This window comes from Epinephelus lanceolatus, chromosome 14, assembly GCF_041903045.1.
Source record: "Epinephelus lanceolatus isolate andai-2023 chromosome 14, ASM4190304v1, whole genome shotgun sequence".
NCBI classification, from domain to species: Eukaryota; Metazoa; Chordata; class Actinopteri; order Perciformes; family Serranidae; genus Epinephelus; species Epinephelus lanceolatus.
The window spans coordinates 39256889-39274308 of NC_135747.1; the positions used below are offsets into that span (position 1 = coordinate 39256889).

The 17420-nt window shown below is 43.7% G+C and overlaps 1 protein-coding gene across 1 annotated transcript in view; it reads left to right on the forward strand.

The window, feature by feature from the left end:
- Positions 1-536: 536 nt before the first annotated feature.
- The window catches only part of htr2aa (5-hydroxytryptamine (serotonin) receptor 2A, genome duplicate a), an 85480-nt gene continuing 68596 nt past the window's right edge, over positions 537-17420 (forward strand). The window contains exon 1 of the mRNA XM_033617027.2: positions 537-2473. Coding sequence (XP_033472918.1) covers positions 2005-2473 — 469 coding nt within the window. The 5' untranslated portion in view covers positions 537-2004. The remainder of the gene's footprint in view (positions 2474-17420) is intronic.

A 17420-nucleotide genomic window follows, 5' to 3' on the forward strand; every position in this document is an offset into this window, starting at 1 on the left:
TGAATACGATATCCATCTATCGAATAAACAGTATGAAGAATACACCATTATACACTTTAAATGTGCTAAAATAATAATACTAAAATAGTATAAAAAATATAGACATAGAACAGGTGCACATTTGTTGAAGTTTGTTTTTTAGTAATGCAGTGAGGTGAAGTGGGAGAATGATTCAAATTTGCCCTATGCAAGGTTTAGCAGTTTAGTTGGGACAGAACTACACAGCTGACAGGTTTGTTAGACAGAAGTGAGATGAACTTCCTGTATCCGTCCTTGTGTCAGTAAATTTTCAGGATATTCAGTTAAAATCTTGAATCACATTTGGATGGAAACTTGTCCGTAGAGGCAGAGGGAGACTCACAGAGGTTCAGCTGACTTAAGGAGTTAGTAAAAAGCAGAGAGAACAGGACTTACAGATTCAGCAAAAGAGAGAAAGGCAATGAATGCGAGAGAGAACGAGAGACGCTTAAGACAGAGAGAGAGAGCCAATACGATACGAGGGAGAGAGACCCTGGGTACAGAGACGGAGAGGGAGCACAGTGAGAGAGCTGCGGAGAGGAGCAGCGTGAGGAGAGTGAGAGCAGAAAATCATTCAGCTCCTGATTATCACTGAGGACGACTCAACAACTTACACACTCACGCTGGAAACCTGAAATCCACATGGAGCCTCCTCTGTGAGCTGCTGGGAACACGCGTAACATTTCCCTTCTTCTTCTTCTGTTTTCTTTCAGGAAAGAGGTGTGGAAATATCCCAAAACCTGAAGATTTATGGAGCTGAAGGAATACTGAGCCAGGATCTGTGGAGTGACTGACATTTTCCACTGAGCGCTTGTGCGAGCAGGAGGAAAAATTAAAGGAATATTTAAGATCTCTGGGGGGCTGACATTGTTTTTGGGAAAAGAGGAATATTTTTGCTGTGAGTCAGGACTTTCTTATCGCCAAACTGAGTGTGTGAGTGTGTGTGAGGAGGGAGGAGAGGAGAAAGTTAGTGAGGTGTCTTTGGGTAACACACACACACACACACGTCAAATATCATCATGTTCATCATCAACCTCTGTCAGCTGCCGACGCACTCTCACAGGTGCAGGGATGAGTTGAGACAAGGCGGCAAGGACACTCGAGGATTTCCACACACATTCATGAACACGCACACACAGTGATACATCTGTGCAGGTATGTAGTGCAGAGTAAACCCAGCCTTACACTCAGTATGTCTTAAAATCTGCAGCAAAACTGATAAAAGTTTTAAAATGCAAAGATTAGTGCTGCCGAAAATCAAAGCCTAAAGGTCAGACTTCATCTTGTTTGAAAAGAAACAGACACTTTGAGGAGATGAAATTCAGATTCGTAACCTCCAAGACTTCAGATGGGCGTGATGTTTTTACCATGAGTGCAGCTTTGGCGAGGCCAGACTTCAAGGATGAGAAACCTGCAACAGTGTCCCCCATCGCTCCGGCTTCAAATGGATTCTATAATCAGAAGATGAGAAGAGAAGGAGACTGAAAACATGTGAGTCAAAATCACTCCATCTCCAACATTTGGTTTTGGGAATATTCTGAGCCGAGCTCAACTGGAACACTTCTTTCTGTTTGTTTTTGCAGGACTGTGGGACGGGGCTGCACAGTCACGATATTAACCAGGCGATTTAATTTTTATCCATTCAGCATTGTCCTTTGAAAATGAACAGCTGCTCTTTCTGTTGTGCTGAATTCAGCAGTCTGCTATTTTTGTTTCCCCGTGTGGACACGATCCGTTGATCCTCTGACGGAGAGTTCCCTCTGAGATGATGGAGCAAATAACTGACAGCACATATTGAAACACACAATTCATTACTCGGGTGATAAATGGTGTTATATTTATGGCTTTCACCTGGGGAGAGGAAACGGAGCGCGAGTAAATGATGACAAGACTTTCCTCTTTCTTTCTCCACTCTGACCCAATTTCCAGGCGGCGGTCCTGAGGCGTTTCTGTCTCCGGCTGTGACGGTGTCACCGAGCCGACACCATGAACCTGCGTGGTGGGAACGTGTCAGAGTTGATCTCTAACACAGTCAGAGCCATTACCACTCTGGAGTCCAACACCTGGTCTCCACGTGGACTCGAGGAAAACACCCTGCGACTCAACAACGTGACAAACTCGGGGTGTCAGGGAAATGACGTGGTCCGTAATGGCGTTGACGCGCAGTTAGGGAACTGGTCATATCGTAACGTTGGAGTTTACAGCGAGGACGGTGGCAGGATTTACGGGTCTCAGTGTCCTCAACAAGAAATGGCGGTGGAGAAGAACTGGGCGGCGCTGCTGATCTTAATCGTCATCGCCGTCACGGTCATGGGCAACATCCTGGTGATCCTGGCGGTCTCTCTGGAGAAGAAGCTGCAGAATGCCACTAACTATTTCTTGATGTCCTTGGCAGTCGCTGACATGCTCCTGGGCATCCTGGTCATGCCGGTCTCCATGGTGACCATTCTCTACGGTAAGCTCTGAGTGACACTGATATTGGGCTTTATTAAGTTGACATTTGGTGTGTTGCTGACTCGAGTTCACACAGCTCCCCCCTCCCCAAGTGTTTGAATTGTTATCTGACTGCACAAACTGCACCTGCCTGCATGTTTCAGGCTTCACTCTCTCTGCAGGAGCAAGTGGGACAAATCGAATGGTAATGACAGCAGGAAGAAAATAAATTAAATCTGACATTCCCTCTCTCTGCTCCCTGTGTGTCTCTCACGTCTGCCGTTCAGATCAGGTGTCTGAGTTGTGGCGACGTGACCTCGGTTGTATCGGAGCTCATGCCTCATGACTCTGTGGGCAGATGGAGAGCAGCAGTGATGGAGGTGTTTGGCGTTGTTGTTGACTGTGATGTGTTTATTCAGAGTGATGCTTCAGTGCACAAAGACGGTGGCAAAACCAGTGCACGTACAGAGATGAGTGAAGGGGCCACAGGACGGTGTGGATGCAGTAAAAGTTTCATGCAAAAAATATCTGTGAGGAAAAATGAAATGAAAGAAGCATGAAGGCAGGGAAAGATCTCCAGATCAACCTGTTTGAAGCGTGCACCCTATCACCTCCTAGTTTCCTTTACATACAGTGCACAGAGCAGACTCACAGAGACCAACCAGTCCTCCTCTGCTGGAGTAACACTCAGTGTGTTCGTTTGTGCTGACTGGATTTGATTATGCACCGTGTGAGCACATCCATCCATTTTCCTCCGCTTATCCGTGGCCCATTCGAGAGGCAGCAGGCTGAGCAAAGCACCCCAGACGTCCCTCTCCTCAGCAACACTTTCCAGCACCTCCTGGGGGACCCCAAGGTGTTCCCAGGCCAGATGAGATACGTAGTCCCTCCAGCGTGTTCTGGGTCTGCCCCGGGGCCTCCTACCCCTGTGTTTATTATGCTCCTATGTGAACACAATAATGAAGTCTGGCAAAATGATTTAAACTCTGGGGTTTGGTTCAGCTGTCACCCTCTAACAGCAGGTGCTCATATATGACGAAAGCTATAGGTGGACCTTGTGTTATGAATATTTGTCACTAATATTTGCTTCTCTCAAGGTCAATGAAGAATAACACTCAAGTCTAGAGTTTAGATTTTGACATCAGAGCCCTGGACAAGACAGTTAAAGCAGCTATAAGGAGCTTTGACTTTTTGTTGACTGTGGTGCCTCCCCACACCCCAACGGACGAAAGCAGCGGTGTTTCCCATTTAGCTGACCCAAATAGTCTACTGCTGTACACTTCAATCTAAGGCGCCTGATTCGACTGCCAATCTCACAGCCGAATTGTCGCAGTTGCAGGAAGATGTGGTTATGCAACAAAGGCTCATTCCACTTGGGCTAAATAGGGGTGCTTGCTGTCTGATGTTACATAGAATTGCTTGGTTTCTCCCAATAATTCATGATATGTCACCTATGTTGGTATAAATGTATTAGGCATCTGAGCACTCACATTAGAAATGGCTGCTTGCAGAGTTCAAAGTATTTTTTGTACTTATAAACGTCTGTCAAAATAAACTGGGGGAGGCGTGTAGAAACAGCTGTGTGCTGCTTAAGTCTCTCTTTTGCTTTCTCATTCTAAGACAGGATTGAAAGTTCTTTCTACAGCCATGTAAAGCGAGCAGAACCCGAACTAACTGATGTGTCTGTCAGTGTCTCAACCTCTTCTGTCCCCTTTCAGTACTGTGGACAACACCACTGCCACACACACACACACACACACACACGCTCCTGCAACACACAACAAGCAGGGCTCGGACAAATTGTTTCAGCTTTTTTGTCTGGTGTGGAAAACAATTGGAAACTAATGTCTTAGATGACAATATAGACCAATGAACCAAAAAAAACATGATTTGATAATCAGTCAAAGAAGACCTGATGAATCAGACTCAAATAAGTAAATTCCTGAGTCCAATTCAGACCAATGATTTTGCAAGATGAAACTGTTTTAGAACTGGCCTGTCTCAGCTCAACTCAAGTCGGCTGATGGTTCTCTAGTGAATGATGGAGCTGCACGGTGCTGAGCTGTGAGCACAGGTCCCACTAGAGGACGTGGGGCCCTCATGCCTCCCTCATGGAGTCTGTTTCTGACAGTGTGGTCAGAAACATGCACACCAGTAGCCTGCTGGAGGTCATTTTGTAGGGCTCTGGCAGTGCTCCTCCTGTTCCTCCTCACACAAAGGAACAGATACCGGTCCTGCTGCTGGGTTGATGCCCTTCTACGGCCCTGTCCAGCTCTCCTGGTGTAACGAGTGGTCTCCATGCTCTTGAGACTGTGCTGGGAGACACAGCAAACCTTCATGTATGGATGTGCCACCCTGGAGGAGCTGGACTACCTGTGCGACCTGATTGGGCTGCAGGTACGGCCTCATGCTACCAGTAGTGACAAGGACACTAGCAGAAGACCAAACTAGAGAAGAATCAGTCAGGAAGGATAAGGAGAGAGCAGCTGTCTGTGGACACCACATGTAAAACCATTCCCTTTTTGGGTGTTGTCTTGCTTTTGCCTCTCCATTGCACCTGTTGTCACTTTGATTTGCACCAAAGCAGCTGAAACTGATTCACAATCACTTGTGCTCCCTAAATGGACACATTGATATCGCTGATGTTTAACTGACTTGGTGTTTTACTGTTCCTTTAATTTTTAAGCAGTGTATATAGACAGTTAATCTTCTCACTGATGGTCTTGTTTGCTTATGTGGGTCATACAGAGGCATCAGTATTAAACTGAGACTGTTTCATAACCATTAAAAACTCCTAGTAGCTGCTTTAATAATGCAGGACCCCCCTCTCAGCAACCAGATGTTTGCTTTGTTGCCTCAGGGCAGTCGTCCATATGGGTGTTAACATTTTCTGCACTCTGCCTTCGCATAAGAAATACAAAGCACAATATATATATATATATATATATAACCTTTATTTAATCTCACTGAGATGAGATGATGACCTCTCCTGAGAAACAGACTGAGTGCAGCAGAGAGAAGGACACAGGCACATAACAAAGCAGAGACAGCACCACAGACAATCACAGATGTCACTAAATTGATTATAAGATGAAAGTTTAAAATTGGCCGGCAGGATGAAGTTTTAAAATCCTCTATAATTTATTTGATTTATGAGTAACAAAGTCTAGTATTTACCTGAGGGTTAAACTGCACTTTTTAAATTGGAGGAGTGATAAACTGAGGCAGCTTTTACCTTTAGACCTTAGAATAATAAACTTGTGTGTGTTGTTGCCAGAGAGGACAAGTTAGTCTGGCTCACAGGATACAGACTGTGGGTATCAGCCCATCAACTCTCCAGGAAAATATTGACTGTGGGTATCAGAGATTGACGTTGCTACGTGAAACTACTCTCACAAAACACTACAGTATCTGTGGCATTTTCTTCTGCCAGAATTCAAGCATGTAAATGTCAGGGCTCGCTGCCACACATGCAAATTTCCCACCAAAACAAGCTCCCTCCTGAATCTATTTTGAAGAGCACTGTTGCTGCTTTCGCTGCATCCTCCACCTCTTGATACTGCGCAGACTCTGGCTCCTAATGATGTCACCAGCGCAGGATGGCACCAGCTGCATCTGGGATATTTTGGCTTCATTTCTGTACAGTGGGAGGAAGTTTACATACACAGTGTGCATTCAGCAGCTTTATAAGTCCTCCATCCAACCACTTATCTGGCGCCGAGTCACGGGGGCAGCAGGCTGAGCAAGGTACTCCCGATGTCCCTCTCCCCAGCAACGCTTTACAGCTCCTCCTGGAGGATCCCAAGGCGTTCCCAGGCCAGATGAGATATATAATCCCTTCAGCATTTTCTGGGTCTGCCCTGCGGCCCCCTACCAGTTGGATGTACCCGGTGTTGAACCACCTCAATTGACCTGTCGTCATTTTTTTAAGCCAAAGAGATTCGCTTCAGAGTTTTGGTTCTCTCACTCTCACAGACAGACACACATGAAGAAAGACTAACAGTTAAGATACGTCACACACACTCCTTCACCAGGTCAGAGCACTCTCTTCAAAGAGATTGCAGGAGAGACGTGTTTCTCATCTGCAAGGCTCCAGAACTTTTCTGTTTAGTCTCATTTTGTGACCATGGAGCACCAGTGCAACTTACAAATATTTTTAATATATGAATTGGAGTTCTGTTAGTTTGTTTCCAGCTCACAGTGAATAAGTCATCACCTTTTAAAGCACAGCAACAACACTTTAACTTAATAAGTTTAACAATAGTGTGAGCAGATGAAGCATGTTTTTGTATCTGCAGGGCCCTGACAGTGATTAATTAGTCGTATTTTGGAACCATGGAGCACCACTATTATTATATGAACTTGAGGGCTGTGAGGGTGTTTCCAGCTTACAGTAAATCAGTCTTCACGTTTTAGGATGCAGTGGCAACAGTTAATCTTTGTGTTAACTGCTAAAATCCATTACAGCACAGCAACACTTCTGGCCTATGATGAGCTTTATTCAACTTTATTGTAATTGTAGAACATTTATAATTTTGAATTTCAGTAGTACAGTACTTTGGAGGAGATTTCAAAACATCACTATATATTTGTGTATTGTGATACCTAAAAATATTGCAGTATTATTTTTAAGCCATATCGCCCAGCCCTACTCTACAACCATTCTCACAGAGTGCAAATAGACATTCCAACTTTTTAGCAAATTGCATCTCTGCAGCAAATTCGGTGGCAATCCAGGAAACAGTTGGCAAGATGTTTCACTCTGAACCCTGCATATCAGCGCTGGAGGAAAAGTCAGGAGGATTCATGAATGTCATCCAATAGCTGTTGAGATATTTCAGTCTGGGCCAAAGTGACGGAATGAAATTGCCATCCCTTAAACCATGCCGTGGCTAATAAATCTTTAAAATGTGAATTTACAGTTGGGAACAATAACTTCAGAACCTGCAGCTCTTCTCTGTATCTGAAAACTCTCCTGGCTGTTCAGGTGTCTGCTGACTAATGCTTGTTGCAGTCAGCTTCAGGAAGCTGAATGTTTCCTCTGCTCGCCCTCATTGTCTCTGTTTATCTGTCTGTCTCACATACACACACACACACACACACACACACACACACACACACACAACGATAACCTCTCTCAAACACACACACACACCTTCCTCCGTCCTTTACTGTCGCCCATGCCCATCGGATCCCTGCTCCTCTGCCTCCCTGAGCTTCCTCTCTGTGTCTCTGGAAATGTCACGAGCCGCTGCTCACATAAGGAGCTTTAAGCCCTAAGCAGCAAATTCATTTGCATGAGAACGAGCGGCGGCAAATTAGTCAGAAGGAAGAGCGCTTCCAAAAGAATGACCTCCAGTGCTTATTACTCGCCTTCCCCGCTCTTTAATGAGAAGACAAAAGAAGTCATTAGCCACGCCGACGCCAAACACAAACACACACACACACACACACACACACATGCTGCAGTTATTCTCTCGTTTTGCTTCACGGCTGCAGCATTTCACATTCATTTACTGACTGAGGGAGCAAACACTGCATTGTGTCAGGGTGAGAGGTCACGACGATAATATCACAGTGAGATGGCGGCCACCAGAGAGGTTATTATTGGTGTCAAAAAGAAGATTATAGGGGGAAACCAGAGATGGGACTGTGAGTGGATATTAATGAGGTCATAGATTGGTTTGTGGTTGATGTCATGGCCGTGGAAATTAGATTATTAATGAGGTGTTGGGTGCTCATGCATGAAATAAAAACGTGATGTCACAGGTGATCATTTCAGGGATGACATAATATATTAGACAAACTGAAATGATACGTGACAATATAATATGAATAAGATAAATTAAGTAAAAGCAGCTGCAAATTCAGTCGATGCATCATTAAAGGCTTAGCGCCCACTAGCAGCAGGAACTGGAAAATTACTGTTTAGGCATCCGTTTCACTGGCATCCTCCAGACAACCTCTGGCACACTTTCTGCAATCTGAAAAATTGGAACATGACATTGCAGCTCTCTGTCCATACTCCGAAAATGTGATTTTATGATTGGCAAAATTTTTAACTAAATAAAATAGTGATAATTTGGCTAAGAAGTGCCGTCCAGTGCTGTTGCATGTTTGTGTCATATTTTTTTGATATGACACAAACATGCAACAGCACTGGACGGCTGTGTCAAATGCAGTATGCCAAAAATACCGGGATGTTCTACTAAATCCGGTTGTATTTTGCAGTATAGAAAGCCAGCATGCTTTTCAGGCTATTCCCACCCACAGTCCTCTGCACAGTGGAAGACTCATCACATCAACTGAGCCGCAAACAGATGACAGCTTGACAGCTGAATGACAGCTGTCAGAAGTCACAATGACGGCTGACAGCCAATTCAAGTAAGTGATGACCAGTCAAATAGTAATAACAGGAATATTAATTGTTTAAATGAACAAAATATCAGGAAGTTGACCACCAACAACAGGACATGAATTGAGTATAACGTTACTTTAGGCAGGACAAGATCACATCCCAGCTACACTGAACAACTGATGGGTCAGCTGATTGATGGATCACATGATTCCTTTCTATGCAACCCTCATTCAGGGCACCCTGTTTAAACTGCTCTGGCCTGCCTACTGTTGCTGCTTCCTCCGTAAACCACTCTGCAACCTGCCTCCACCCCAGCTCCTCCTTTTCTTGCTGTGTCTGACTTATCAATGTCATTTCTGTTTGTCATTGATGCTGCTCTGTTCTGTTCCTGGGGGGTCTTTGCTGCTGCTCTCCCTAACTTAGGCTCTCAATGTAGGTGCATGGAAGGGCAGGGAGGTTTGCTCTCTTTGCCTCAGGCTTTCCTCATTTGCACGAGGAAGGGCAGAGAAATGTGCTCTCTGTCTTATGATTTCCATGTAGGTGCATGGAAGGGCAGGGAGGTTTGCTCTTTGCCGCATTTGCACGAGGAAGGGCAGAGAAGTGTGCTCTCTGTCTTATGCTTTCCACGAAGGCACGTGGATGAGCTGACTACGTCACTTTAGAAACATTGATATGATACATATGAAATGTGCAAATGTTACGTGGTTGTGGTTTGCCAACTTTTTCTTTCAGCAACTGGACTGGTAAAGGCACAAGACAATAATGTTTCTGCATGTAGTGCATGTGTGAACAGTTAAAAGTCACTAGCAGTGCCTTTTGTCATGATCTATTTAAAAGAGGCTTTAGAAACTTTGCACTCTCCTGAATGTCTTCATGGCCCTGTAGGTGTCACTCATTTAAGCTTTAGATTTTAGAATAAGTTTTCTGAACGGCATAATATTTAGCTTCTGCCCACCTAAGTGGCACACACGCTCTGTAATTGCATGTTTCTTGGGAGTCAAAGTTAACTTCTCCCCAGGTGTGTACCTTTGACTTTTACGTGTTGAAGAACCAGATATTTTCTAACCAGCTGTAAATCAACCAAAACTGTCCATGGAGGACTTAAATGAGATGAATTTATTTCCTCTAAAGTTCAACACACAACAGGGATGTACGCTGCATGTTAAAACCGCTGTCTGGATTCTAAAAACATTCATGTACATCAACTCTCCAGGAAAATGTTGATTTGATCAAATTTGTTCCCTCGATCAGCAACTGCCAGCTCCACCACTGTGACTACTAATGCCAATGATGCATTCAGTGTGTGCTTCATTTTACATTTAGACAGAGAATTATCTCATGTTGACAGCAACTATCTGCTAAAGCTGCATTTCCACCCCACGTACAACCAGTCCATAAGAGCTCACTGAAAATAAAATGCAAAATTACTTCCTTTACGAGGTTCACCTCAGAACATTTTCACATGGAAATGACAAATGCTAAAACTCAGTATGTTTTATTGAACGATAACTGTTCAGTCTTTTAAATACTTACTTAGAGTACTGCACTTTAAATCCTGCTCCCCATAGTGTCATAGAAACAACATGAGGCATGTCCAGCCCGGTGGACTTATAAAGAGAATAGCTACTGATTGAAACAGAGGATAAGTGCCTTGCCAGCTGGAAGACATTGTGGTTTGCGTCCGCCAACAGGAGCAGTGGAAATTGACACTGAGCCCTTTGGAAACTGTTGTTACCTGTAATCACATTTTTCACAAGTGTCCAAGGACAAAATGTTCTGTTTAGAGGTGGAAATTTTGGTTCAGTGTTTTGGTCGAAACTGAAATATCTCAACAACCATCTGATGGATTGGCCATAAAATGGATGGATGGACACTCATTCATGTCCATTGAAATATGTCAAGATCTATTTTATAGATTGGGACATTTACAATTCTTAGACGTTATATCCTAATAATGTGTAAGTTTTCTTAGCGCCCCGAACATGTCAAACTTTAAATGCATCCAACACAGATAATGATGGTTCCCAGATGATGACTCTAACTGACCTCTAGTGACACCATGAGGTAGACTTTTTAGTTATTTAGTGAAATATATTAAAGGGATAGTTCATGTTTTTGGACATGAAGTTGTGTGAAACGCTGACCATCTGTAGCTCTGATGTGACGGTGTCACTACTCTCAACGAGCCTCCTGCTCTGAGAAATCACCCGTAGCTTACCGGAGAAAAAGTAGTTATGAAGATGTACGGGGGACACGTAACCAAAAGGTTTTAAGCTACAAAAAAGTATGCATGTGTTTTGTTAGACTACTTCAATTGTTTTAAAACATCCCTGCATTACGTCAGACTTTGCTATCAATTGGAACTATTTTCTGGCCAGTATCACTCCGCCGTGCAGGCCCGCAAGACAGCACGGCAACAGAAATCAATAAGACAGTTCATCACCACGCCGTGCAGGTGCACAGGATAGCAACGGCTAACGAAAACTTCATCGGCTGTTTCCAACAGAGAACCAGTAGGCTATTATTAGTGAAGATGTACTAGCCCTATATATACCTACTACTACAGCACAAACACCGGCTCAGGCTCATGACACACCCTCGTCAGCTGCTGTAGGTAAACAGAGGAATACCAAGATAGTGCAAACTTGTGATTTCCCTAGCTGTGGGAATAAAAACATTGCCAGCTCCCAATTTCCTGTTACAGATGTAACCCGTAGGCAACTTTGGCTTGTGTCAATTGGGATGAACCTCGCTACTGCCGCCCTAGTATTTGGTCATAAACCAAAGACAGTCCCATCAGCATCAGCAGCATATCTTAACATGCTAATCTTCTGAACCAACATGGTCCCAAAGTCTCTATTGGGCTGGTTGGAGTGGCGGTGAATGGATCCAACAAACCCTGGACTTTCACCCAGGAGCCCGGTGTTTGCTTCCTGTATGAATGTAGAGCTAAACAATTATTTTCTAAACCTAACAACGTGCTTTTGTTGACGTCCTGGCATTGGTTGTTGCATCCTGGAACAACAACAGCAGGCACAAGAGGATACCTAGTGTGTAATATGTAGAGGTGAAAGTCTGCTGACAAAGCGGTGACAATTTGGGATTAGGAAGTGTTGGAATGGCCCTTTATTCTTGTTTCTTACCAGCGTCTGATTAAAAACTATCCATAATTTAAAAGATTCCTCTTGTCAAAGAGCGGCCCCAGAAACCTTCTGTCCTCCCAAAATGTGTCATCTCTGTATAAATCTCACTCTGGGACACATTATGAGGGTTTGTGTTGTTGTTGTCTTCGGGATTACTCTCTGTTATTTAACCCAGTGACGGAGTCCAGTCACATCTGATACGACGGGGCTTATTGAGCATGTCAAATACTAATCAGCTTTGCAGCCAAATGCTGATACACTTTGGCTGATGTGTTTGTTTTGTCTGGCCACTTTGGCAGGTTTCCCAGCGATGATTTAGAGATCCAGTTCTAAAACAAGCATTTGGAGTGTCCTGGGAAATTAGGGATTAGCCCGAGCACTGTGGCTGTGTGGACACCGTGGACAAAGAGCTGGAATCCTGTCTGTTGTATATGAACATACAGAAGGCGAATAGCGTTCCTGCTGTGTGGTTCTGGTTTGTTTCTCCCCGTCGTCGCCTTGTTTTTGTCGTGCGTTCCCCGGGGACGGGCTGTCAAAATAAACTCGACAGACTGATGCGCGTTCTCACCGTAAACAATCCTCCTGACACTCCACTCACTGGTGTAAAGAGCTTGAATAACTTAGGGTTTCACTTGACTACAAGTTGCACCCATGATAATTGGAGAAGTAAAGGGCTTCTGTTTTTAAATATCTGGCATCTCAAACAGAGGAAAGGGTTGTGATTGGCTCCTTTTAAAAGATGCTTCCTGCATATTTTGAAAAGAAATTGGACAAATCTATCTTTTCCCAGAGAGATCGACTGCAATTTGAAATCCAATTGTTCATTTCAGTTTGTCAGACTGAGACTCAGGTCAGCTGCTGCAGCAGCAGTTCGTCACATTTGTTAACATTTGTCAGCAGCTGACCTGCTTTGGAGGCAGAAATAATCTCACTCAGTCAAGTTTAATTTGCTGCAGTGTGAAAAGTCTAGAACTGGAAGAAGCCTTCAGAGAGAAACTTTAGCTAATTGGCAAACTTGAATTATAAACAGGGAACTCACAAATAGACATGGCGCTGGATTTGTTCCTTATTCATTGTGTTGAAGGTCAGCTCAAATATAACTCCTCTGAAACCTTAATGTGTTGGTTTAAAATCACTTTTATTCCATTTTGCTCTGTACAGACTGATTCATGATAAACACTGTCACCAACAGCAACCTGTGCACTGCAAATTCAAAGATTTAGAAAGATTTTACACCCCTACAACAGAGGGAGAGAAGAAGACTTGGAGGACTCGGTATCTTAAAAGACTTTGTATTTTAAAGTGTGGTCTGTGAAAAGTTTGAGGGCCAGTGGCAGCCCTCAGAAACATTGTGTGCAGCCTCTGAACATGACATGAAATGTGTGCATTATATTTTAATCCATTTCAGTACTTTCACTTTGAACAGCTCACATTTAAAACACTTTTCCCCTATTGTGTCAGACTGCAGAACTCTAACAATCGTCTGTCAGGTTACACCATCTCTTAACAGCAAGCGAGCTGCATTGCATCACATCTGACGCTCTCTGTCCACACTGAATCCATTAAATATAGAACTCTGTTAGGTCATGAAAATGATCTCTTTCAGGGGTGCAATATTATGGTATGCCAATCTATCATTGTTGTAGCTTCCATACTGTATCATACCAGCAACTTCTCTTTGTTAATCAAGCTAGCCCTGCAGAGCATCCCACACAACAATATTTAGAGAAACTTTCAGCGCCCTGGTGATCTCCCTCCAACCAACTGTCACCTTATTTAGGTTTTGTAGTGAAATGTTGTATCTTATACTCCCCATTTCAACCTTTTGAATCAGCTGTTCCTCATCTATTGCAGCATGTTAAACACAAGCAACAGGAATAAAATAGAAACAGGCAGCCAGTTAGGACAAAGCATCAAATTGATAGTCGCTGACACTCGCTTGCATCACATCCATTATGGACACGGAGTTAAGAATGACAACTAAGTCACTGGTTCAGACTGATCTCATGTAGTGTTTGTACATTTTCCTACGAAAAGTCATCCACCAAAATTCATACGTATCATATGTGATCACGAGCCAGTAATTTGTGTTTATTCCATATATTTGTGAAGGCTGCAATCGTTTGACCAATGCGCTGAAGAAGAGCTAAAGAAGGGAGGGGGCTTGTAAGGACGCAGGCTGGGGTGGTGGATGGGTCACAAAACGGACGTTAAGGATGTATCGTCATTCATGGGGTGCTGATTCATAGGATATCATACGAACCACTGTATGAGGATTCGTTGACTGGTTTCATGCTAACTACACCTAACGGGTGTCATAGGGATGATGATTTGTCATCTGTTGTTAGCTAAAGTTAGCAATTACAACAACCTGTTCTCACTCCACAGTCATCAAATACTATAGCTTGAGCAGTGACTTCCGGCGTCAGACACTGACGAAAAAAGCCGTCCTTTCATGTCAGCACGATACACAGCCAGTCACCCTTATCATTTAACGCTGCCCAGTGGCGTCAGGGGTAAATGTGCGGAACGACATCATGAGATATGGGGGCAGAAGTCTGAGTGGGACTTTCAACTGGCAGGCCACTGTTCCTTTTCTGTAAGATTGTAAAGTTTGCTAATCCCATGCGTTAGTTGATAAAAGAAAACACGTCCATTTGCGGTGTTGTACCGACATGTGTGGGCATTTGTTTTGAAAGAGACTGTATGCAAACCGTACGTTTCCTGTGAAACCAGAAGTGTATTTTGTAAAAGGCAGTGCATGTAACAACCAACGCACCCAGGATCTCCACATGGAAAGTCCATGACCAAACATTGATATGTTACGAGGTTGGAGTGAGACTGTGTTGACCTCAGTGGACACCTCACAACGGCACTTTTCCTGTGTAGCCCTAAATCATATGCTGGCTTCTTAAAATGGCCCCCCTGCGTTTACTTAAATTATCATGACAAACCCTCCTTAAAATTATTTACTTATATAAAAAAAGAAGCTTTGCAGTTTAACAAATGATATTTTGACTTTTAGATTTAATGGGTTACAGGATCATAATCTAATCTAAGATAAGATAAGATAAGATAAGATACATCTTTACTGATCCCATAATTGAGAAATTCCAGTGTTACAGCAGTCAAGGAAAAAGAGTCAGATTAAAGATTTCAAAATTAGACTTAAAAAACTTAAATAACTAGGCATGCAGATAAGTACAAAAATCCAAGAGTCGGCGATAACGAATTCTAAGTTATTAAAAATAATGAGAATGTGTTATTCAGCCAACAGTATGTGTGCACTAAAGTGCAACACACACCACCGCCATATGCCACGCATCACAACGCCCGCCTCCATTATATTCTATGAACAAACCCACACTGGTCCCGGCCGCTGCGCCACTCTGCTTCAGCCCACTGCTCTATTTCCAGCGTGGCCGACACTGCGAGAAAAGCCTTTTATATACGTCTCGGCCGCCGTAGTTTCATTTGCAGCTTTCAAAGGGGTATCTGGATGCTTAACGTTATTAAGTTTTTCAAATTTTTAATAAGACGATTTTGATAAAAAAAACTCACTCACCCATCAAATCCAAGTTGTTGTTGCCTCAAAGTTTTTCCTCTTCTTCTTCCGTTACTAGCAGTTGGCAACTGTTGGCAACTAGTGTAGGTACAGCCGCTTAGCGGGCTGGGGTGGGAAATACACTCAATGGTGCCGCTGTGTGCCGCTGCCAATATGTGTTGGGGGACGGTACTTGATGGCCACCACGCCGCACCGGCGGCAGTGTGTGTTGCACTTAAGAGTGAAGCGTACTGTGTGTGTGCGTGTGTGTTCTGATTACACTTGTCTCTTGATTTGTCTTTAATAGATTTTGTTTAAGTACAGTGTGACATGCAGCTCACTGAATTGGTGCCAGTTGCATCATTTTATGGCTTTTTGGGGGTCGAGATGCAAATGTTTTTGATGCCCGTCTAATGTCTTTCTAGTGCATTTATCTTGTCTGTTCTTTCACATAACTGAAAATATAGAGGTGTAAAAAAATAGGCCAAGTCAAATTATTCCAAGGGACATGATAAGGGTGTCCCTGGTGTAGTCTCTACCTTGTAAGGGTCTTTGGCCAAAAGACAACAAAACAGTTGAGAACATGTGCCTTAAAGGACAGGTTCACCATTTTTCAAGTCTGTCTAAAATATTCCCTTTGTGTCACCCATATCCATATCCTCATAATAACTCCAGATCAACTTTGGTATATATTTTTGTACAGAACAAAGACTGTAGATTTTGTCCCCTGTCCTATCAGATTAAAAACATGTACATACAGTAAAGTGACTTTACAGGAGCTGTCCGTTCAGCACCACAGAACACACCAGACATCACTGACTCTGACCACAGACATGTCACATGACTGTCCACTTTATTTTTGTAGCCCAGTATCACAAATCACACTCTAGCCTCAGGGGGCTTTCATTTGTATTTTTCAGCATCTCCAACACTGGAGTCACGCCATGTTTCACCAGACGACAGATCTGTCTCCTCGGCAGGATTTACAACTCCGAGGAAGCTCTGGAGACTCTGCTGTTGGCATCGTCGCTCGATCAGTCCGCCGGTTTGTTTCTGACTGAAATATCTCAGCAACTATTGGGCGATTTGCCATGAAATGTTTTACAGTAATTTGATTCCTCCGGCAGTAATCTAGTCGTGTTGATCAGGTTATTCCTAATCCTTTAAAAAGATTTACATATTAATTATTCTTAGTCTTAATTCTTAAATCCCATTTTGCCATCAGATTGATGCTGAAGCTGAGAAATGAACAGATTTAACTTGTTCTTTAGTGACCTTCAGTTAAAGGTCTTCTCATATGTCACATCTCCAGCCTGGTTCATTAAGCAGAACACAAACACCTTGAGTGGCGGAAGTGAGCTGGACCTACTGTATCTGTGTGTGGAGCTCTTACACAGTTTGCTTTTAGCATAAAGTAAATTCTCCCAACCCCCCGTCTCTTTGCACTCAGGAGAGAGCTTTTGTGATGCAGTTGCTCAGTAATCAGTGCCTCTCGCTGTAAAGCCTCTCAGCCTTTGGTCCTTTGGTCACTAGAGGCAACAGCAGAGAAACAGAGGACCTGCAGGAACACAGTATTCCAGTCTGAGCTCGGTGGAAACCTGCCGAGTCTCCCAGTCTGCCAGCTCTGATCTCTGTCCTGCTTCAGTCCCACCTCTGCTCTTTAGAGGCTCACACATAAGTTGATTTTCTCTGTCGTCCCTGTCTCTGAGCTTCTGATGTCTGTCAGCCGGTTAATGTCTCTCCTCTTTTTTACTTTGAAGACTTTAACCCCGCCATCTATCCATCACTCCTGCCTGGTTGTTGGCTCTCCCCTCGGGCTGTATGACAGACAGAAGACAAACACTCGTGTTTCAAAGCTCTCGGGTTTTGTCCTCTTTCTGTGGACGGGCAGCTGTGCGGGATGAGATTTACTGAAAAGATTAGG